At 42.9% G+C, this 7,395-nt stretch overlaps 1 protein-coding gene across 1 annotated transcript; it reads left to right on the top strand.

Moving 5' to 3' along the window:
- Positions 1 to 362: 362 nt before the first annotated feature.
- LOC139367169 (transcription factor Sox-17-alpha-A-like) lies at positions 363 to 2,739 on the top strand. The gene is made up of 2 exons (XM_071105302.1): positions 363 to 849; positions 1,365 to 2,739. Exons 1-2 carry the CDS (start codon positions 561 to 563, stop codon positions 2,255 to 2,257), a joined length of 1,182 nt encoding a protein of 393 aa, XP_070961403.1. The 5' UTR covers positions 363 to 560; the 3' UTR covers positions 2,258 to 2,739.
- The last annotated feature ends 4,656 nt before the right edge of the window (positions 2,740 to 7,395 follow it).

The following is a 7,395-nucleotide window of genomic DNA, read 5'->3' as shown; positions in this document are numbered from 1 at the left end:
CCCTATAGCCCTATAGGTTGATGTATCCAAAACATTTGTGTGGAGTTTATGTCACGAATTCAATATGTTCTATTTGAATCATAACTGTAAAACGCACAGTAACACTAGGCCTACGCCCACAGTCTTGTATCACATGAAGAAAAAAAACCTAATATACATTTAAATGAAAATGAAATGTTTAATCCATTCTCTAACAGTGGGCACCTCACATTACACATAGAGGCCAATGTGTGGTATCCCGCTCCCAACAAGGCTGGAAGGCAGCTAACTTGAAACTTTTTACACCTCAGGCGTACTGAGCACTCCCACCCTATTGTGATTGGTTGCCTATGCGCTTATAGTATCCCCAACCTCAAGTAGATAGTCAGTTCTAGTTTAGTCAGCTCCAAGCTATTATCTAACAGTGACGGACATTTTCCACTCAGTTTTGAATCGTTACTCTTACTTGCGTTATTAAAACGTTCATTTTATATACCTACACAGCAAGTGACACTTATTTTCTCATTTTATTTACGCGAGTTGCTGCCCGGTTGGTGTCGATAGCCCGAAGGTGAACAGCGATGAGTAGTCCCGATGCGGGTTACGCCAGTGACGATCAGAACCAGGCTAGGTGCGCGATCTCAATCATGATGCCTGGAATGGGACACTGTCACTGGGCAGACCCCCTGAGCCCTCTCGGGGACACCAAAGAGAAGAGCGAGTCCAGCTCCGGGAACCAGAACCGTGGGAAGAATGAGCCGAGGATCCGGAGACCCATGAATGCGTTCATGGTGTGGGCGAAGGATGAGCGCAAGCGGCTGGCACAACAAAATCCAGACCTGCACAATGCGGAGTTGAGCAAAATGTTGGGTAAGGAAATTAAATAGCAATTGATTGTGTAGGCCTGTTACTGACGTGATATTTGTAAAGACCAATGGGAATTTCTTGTTTAGCAAGTATTTCAATAATATTTCATAAGTGATCACATGCTAGGGAATTTGTATACTTTTAAGCAGTGTGTTACCACGTGGAAGCCTACTGCATCTATTCGAGCAGCAATATTATAAATATTATTTTATGCCTATACTTCCATGATTTTGGTTTGTTCTAGGCTATTTGCATAGGGCCAAATTATCTTGAAAAAGCATAATTCTCTTGAAAAAGCACATGATGCTAACGCCCTGCCCTTATTCTGGCCATTGAAATAGTCTAGGTAACTCAAATGAATCAATCACAACAAATGTACGATCAATAATAACACTAATGTTATTTCGAAATGAAAGTTCTGCTGTTACTAAATTGATGATGAGCTATTTTGGAGCGCATCACCAGACTGCATGCCTGATGCCGCTATAACTGACGTGGGCTTTGTTGTTGATCTGTAGGGAAGTCGTGGAAAGCCCTTCCTGTGTCGGAGAAGCGGCCGTTTGTAGAGGAGGCTGAGAGGCTTCGGGTGCAGCACATGCAGGATCACCCCAACTACAAGTACAGACCCCGGAGGAGGAAGCAGGCGAAGAGGATTAAGCGCCTGGACTCCGGGTTCCTGGTCCACAGCATGTCCAACCAGCAGAGCACCTCCCTGGGTGGGGAAGGTAGGGTGTGCATGGAGAGCATGGGTTACCACCATGAGCATGGCTACCAAGTGTCTCCTCAATCCCTCGGCCACTACCGCGAAGCCCAGGCCCTCGGAGGGGCTTCCTATGAATCCTACTGCCTGCCCACCCCCGACACGTCCCCGCTGGATGCCGTGGAGACAGACTCCATGTTCTTCCACAGCCACTCTCAGGAGGAATGCCACATGATGCCTGTGTATGCCTACCACTCTCAGGGGGCAGAGTACCCACCTCAGGACCCTCACTCCAACCACCACGCCAACCCCATGCTCCACAGACACCACTCCTCCCCCACAGAGCAGCAGCAAGCCTCCCAGGCTGGCCCCATGCCCCCCACCTTCAACCAACTGGCCATGTACTACAGCCAGCACTGCAGCCCCAGTCACCCCAAGCGACACCCAGGCCATGTGGCAGGACAGCTCTCCCCTCCCCCAGACTCCCAACCCCACCCAGCAGACCAGGTGGAGCAGATGCACCCCTCAGAGCTGATAGGGGAGGTGGACCGCAGTGAGTTTGAGCAGTACCTGAGCTCCTCCAGACCTGGAGACATGACAGGCCTGTCTTATGGGGTGCATGAGGCCAACATGCAGGGACCTGAGAGCCTGATATCCTCTGTGCTCTCTGACGCCAGCACAGTGTACTACTGTAACTACAACAACTCCTAACCTCCTGGTCCGCCCTGTCTGTCAATCACGTCTCTACTACTGCAGCTATTACAGTACATAACCTGACCTCAAATGTCTCTCTCTGTTTCCTCTCTCTATTTCTATCTTCTCTCTCTCTCTCTCTCTCTCTCTCGCTATCTCTCCCTCCCTGTCTAGCTCTGTCTTTCTCTTTCATTCTGTTACCGTTAAAGGCCAGTGGGAACAGTGGGAACTCTTTAATTTGAGGTTTTAAATGCAGTATGTTATTTTCTTTCTGTGTGAAGGACGTTCAATTTGTGTCACTTTATGAGCTGAGAAGCTATAGGACATTTGAATTGTGATGATGATAGTTTCACACACTGTGCAAAGGGGAAAGCTCCTGAGCAGGAATATAAATACATTTTGTGATAATAAATAATGTATAGTTACTATTTGAAGGTTTTATGTATAGCTTTTTTATACTTTTGCACTTTTAAAAAATAAAGTTTTGAACCAAAATAGATGTTCCCTTCTCTGTTTTTTGGTTTTTAATTACATGACCTCCTCTTTTCATTGTTGAAATACTGTACCACATCGATTCTTACAGTATATTCATGCACCTGGGCAGCCATATTTAGTTATTGGTGCAATGTTTTCATTGTTTATATATAGCAACATTTACTTCGTCTGTAGAGGTTATAGACCATGTGTTTAAAGTTTGTTGAAAATTTGTTGAAGCAGTAACTTATTTGTATACTGTGTAGACATTAGTGGTAGCCTAGATTAATTTCACAACAATGTAAAAAAAAAAAAAAAAAAATCTAACAAATATAGACCTTTTTTTTCATGACGGTATCATTGTGGAATGTTGTGGAACAGATCACCTGGCAACTAAGTTCATCCACAGTGGAAGACTCTGGACCAGCTTCCTGCCCCGTTTAGAATAGAGGTGATCTCAGGGTCTGATTTACACATGGCGCCTTGTTTTCACAGTATGGGAATACAGTTTATGTCCCGGACATCCTGTTTCTAAGTGATTTAGTCTCCCCTGATTAATGACAGAAGCCATTAAATTGGAGTATATTTACTACACCCATGCTAGACAATGGAGAGTCATACAATACTAAACATTTTTATACAAATATATTTTGATATCCAAATAAAAGGTATATGTTTAAGTTTTTCAACAGATAGTATATCTATAGCATGGATTCATTTAGAAAACAGATAAAGAATATGGACATTTGATGTTGAAAGGATGAGGAAGGTATTATGAAGTGCATCAAGACAACAATTCAGATGTATTTATAGTTGAACAACTGGGTACCGTTTTATAAATAAAGATGTTCCTTTTTGAAAGGAAGAGGTTCTTCTCTAAGGGGTCAATCCCCCTGACCTCAGAAAACATTTTCAGTGCTCTAGAGGAAGCATGTTCCAAAGCCGTATATTCCTCCACTTTGTTCATGTCCAATGTTTTGAAATCTCTCCCATGTAACACAAGCAGAGGTTGGAGCTCAAGGTTATTCCCTGTACTTCCCACACTCATAATGATGCTCTCATTTTAGAGATTTTAAATCTTCAAGAACAATAAAAGGCTTGTTTTAAACATATGGATAAACCATATCCGAGTGCGGGTGACTTGCTCTGTCCCGGTCCTATTTTATTAATCTAATTTGTTACACATTGTGCTTTTTTCCACTTAAAACATCCACGATGGTCATTAATCCAGCGCTGCATATGACTGCCATTTTCTCTTTATACTGTAATACATAAGTACTACCCCAAACACACACACAAAACACAGATAGGCAAATTTTTCGCCCAACAGGTGAAACATTTGCACCCCCTCCCCCCTTCATAACATGTGACACACTTCCCTTTGGGCTAGACTGGAGAATCCAGTCTAATTGGTGTGAATCTGTGTAAATTCAGTCTGCAGCTGGGTTTAGCTCTGTTGGGATAGCTAATGGCATAACCGACCAGCTCAGACCATTATCCCCACAGCAAGATCAACAGAGTGGGTGGGGGGGGGGGGGGGGGGGGTCACCTGCACAGACTGGGAGTGGGATGGTTTGGGGGGGCAGGAAAATGGATAAGAAAAGACAGAGAGAGAGAGAGAGAGAACAAGACAGAGAGAGAGAACACACTGATAGACGTACCCTACAGTCCAAGAAAGAGTGGCTTTATGTGGTGCTCCTGTGTACTAGGAGAGGTGGTGAAGTCTCCTGAGGCCTATTCGACAGTGAGTGGCCGGCCAGGCCGGGAAGGGGAGGGGAGGGAGGGGAGTAGTCAGGGAGATTACCTCTAGGCTCGGCCGGGTGGCTCCCTACTTTAACACAGGAGCACTTAATCACAGCAATGCACTAATCTTACCTCAGGTAGCTAGCTGCCTTTCACAAATACAGCTTTATTCAAACACTAACAACTTGGGAAATATGACTTTATTTACCACAAACATGGTAAAACAAGTTTCATCCACTCACAGATAAAGTCACAAACAGCTTTAACCAGTACAGAACATAAATAAATAGATACCCCAATATCTGACACAACTTAACACTGTTGAAAATCCTCTGTCTCTGTATTGTAACAGACAGAAGAGTTATGAGAGTCTTATGAATAACATTTGCTTTGAATAATCTGGCTTTGCCCTAAGCCTCCAATTGAGTATTTGGTAAGGGTTACTATGACAACAAAAACACACAAAACAAACTAATGAGATACAATCTATTAATCTGAACAACAATCAAAGCAAAACCTGCATACTTTAAGTCATAACTGGCACCCAGGAAGACAGAGAACATGCAAGAGCAAAATCAAAGCAGTTCCCTGCAAACTATTCTTGGTCATGAACAGTTGGAATATTTAGGTTGTGCAATTAAATCACATTAAAAAAAGGAAAGTAAGAGAAAGAAAGGACAGTAAAACTGATAGTAAGCAACCCTGGCTGCCAATGAAGTCAATAATAGTGGATTGCATATACAGAATGTGAGACAGCTGCAGACACAGAGGAGGGTGTGTCTGTTCCCTGTCTAAACCAGGGTTTGGGGTGGAGGGTTGTTCTATAATCCCAGGCAAATGCCCTCCTTCTCGGGGACTGATCGGTTTCATAGCCCCTGCCTGTCAGAACGACCAGGGTCCAGTTGTGTTGCCACTAAATATAGTCCACACCAAGTCAATCTCTGTTCCATGCAGTGATTCAATCGTTTAGTTTTTCTTCTGATTCTGCCCTTGCCTTGTCTCATACGGTTATAAATAGCTCTCACAGGAGTGGGTGTGGGTGGTGAAGAAACATAATGTGGGTCCCTCTCCTTTTGACATGACCTCAGTTACTATATCAGTGATTCGCTGAGTGGTTCAACTACAGCACCATTTTCAGAGACATTAAGAGTAGCCTTACAATTTACTTTTATAAAAAAAATTCTATACACCTTTTATAGAGTTGTGCTATTTAAATGCACTAATTTCTGCCTGAAGGAAAAAGGGAAATGTCAACATGATCAAACCAGTAAATACTACCACTAAAATAAATAAAATGTTAACAGCAGAGCACACACTGTGAATGTATATACTGTACATTAAACATTTAGCTCTTGGCTTATTTGCCATAGGAAGAAAGGGATTGAGGTGGGGGTATGGGGAGGCGAGGCTGTGGTAGAGCCCACAAATAACTGGGGGTAGTGTTGATGTTCGTTCCCAGTATCTTTTCTTCACAGCTACCCCCTGTACGTCAAGGCCTCAAATACTTAAGGAAAACCTCAGGAAATAGTATCAGAGATCAATTTTGTACCCCTGTGCATGTCTGTCAACAGACATTGTATTGACAAACAGTGACTACTAACTTTTACCAGTAATATGACGGGTTCAGCACAGTGGCGGTCGGTACCGTTTTAGATGAGGGAGGGTGATTCTTTTTTTAACGAACATGGCCTTATGTCTATTACAGCATATTGGATGACTGTCATTTATATTCCATTCACCAAGCTCAATGTAACATCAATAGGGTTAGGCTACTACATGATACTCAAATTGACCCTGTACCCATTATGAGGTTGCTACAACGCCTATGAATTAAAGTTTACAACGTAGGTGCACAGGTCGAGAGAATTTTGAGTAATCAAGGTGACAGGCAGTGAGTGACACATTCAATACCGCATTGCACACTCTTGCCTGCATCTAGCTGATCTAGGGTGCGATCATTAGTCCAACAGCAAACTATAGTTTCTACTGGACATATTCAGGTATGGTTATCCCTGTTTTGTTACGTTTGCTTCCATTTAAGATACATTTTTCAAAATAATCGGCGCAATGAATACACCGCTGATCACACACAAACACAGTTCACTTTCATAGCAGCCACATACAAACAGCTCATGAACAGTATATATAATTCCTTCTCGCGTCTATCTACACGTTCTACTCCTCTCACCTTTTCCCTTCGCATGTGGACTTCAGTGCACAAGACATCAGCTGTCTGTGACCAGCTACTAGAACTAATGAGTTTGTAAAACCGCTACAATCATGCAGTTCAGTGTACAGTCAGCAGCAAGCAGTTTAGCAGTTACACCAGCAGGCCCCGGTGGTAATACATTTAAAAAAAAGAAAAGCTTACCTTGACTTGGAAGAGTTCCCGTGTTGGATAGCCATAGTCAGCTAGCTAACATAGCATTTCTCTCTGTTTGAGCCAGGTGTTTAAGTAGGCTAAACTAGCTAGCTCCATTTGATGCTAGCTAAGTAAGTGAAAGTGAGAAAACATATACTACAAAATACAGCTAGCTCTCTCACTCTCTCTCTCTCTCTCTTGCTTCTCCTTAATTTTGGAAGAAAACTGTTCAGCTATTGCCTTTCTCTCTGTTTGAGTCAACTACTCATCACATTTTATGCACTGTAGTGCTAGCTAGCTGTAGTTTGTGCTTTCAGTACTAGATACATTCTCTGATCCTTTGATTGGGTGGACAACATGTCAGTTCATGCTGCAAGAGCTCTGATAGGTTGGAGGACGTCCTATGGAAGTTGTCATAATTACTGTGTAAGTCAAATCAAATGAAATCAAATGTTATTTGTCACATGCGCCGAATACAACAGGGGTGGACCTTACCATAAAGTGCTTCCTTACAAGCCCTTAACCAAAAATGCAGTTGAAGAAACAGAGTTAAGAAAATATTAGCTAAATAAACTAA

This window comes from Oncorhynchus clarkii, chromosome 15 (assembly GCF_045791955.1).
Source record: "Oncorhynchus clarkii lewisi isolate Uvic-CL-2024 chromosome 15, UVic_Ocla_1.0, whole genome shotgun sequence".
Taxonomy (NCBI): domain Eukaryota; kingdom Metazoa; phylum Chordata; class Actinopteri; order Salmoniformes; family Salmonidae; genus Oncorhynchus; species Oncorhynchus clarkii.
This window is presented reverse-complemented; position numbering and strand designations above follow the sequence as displayed.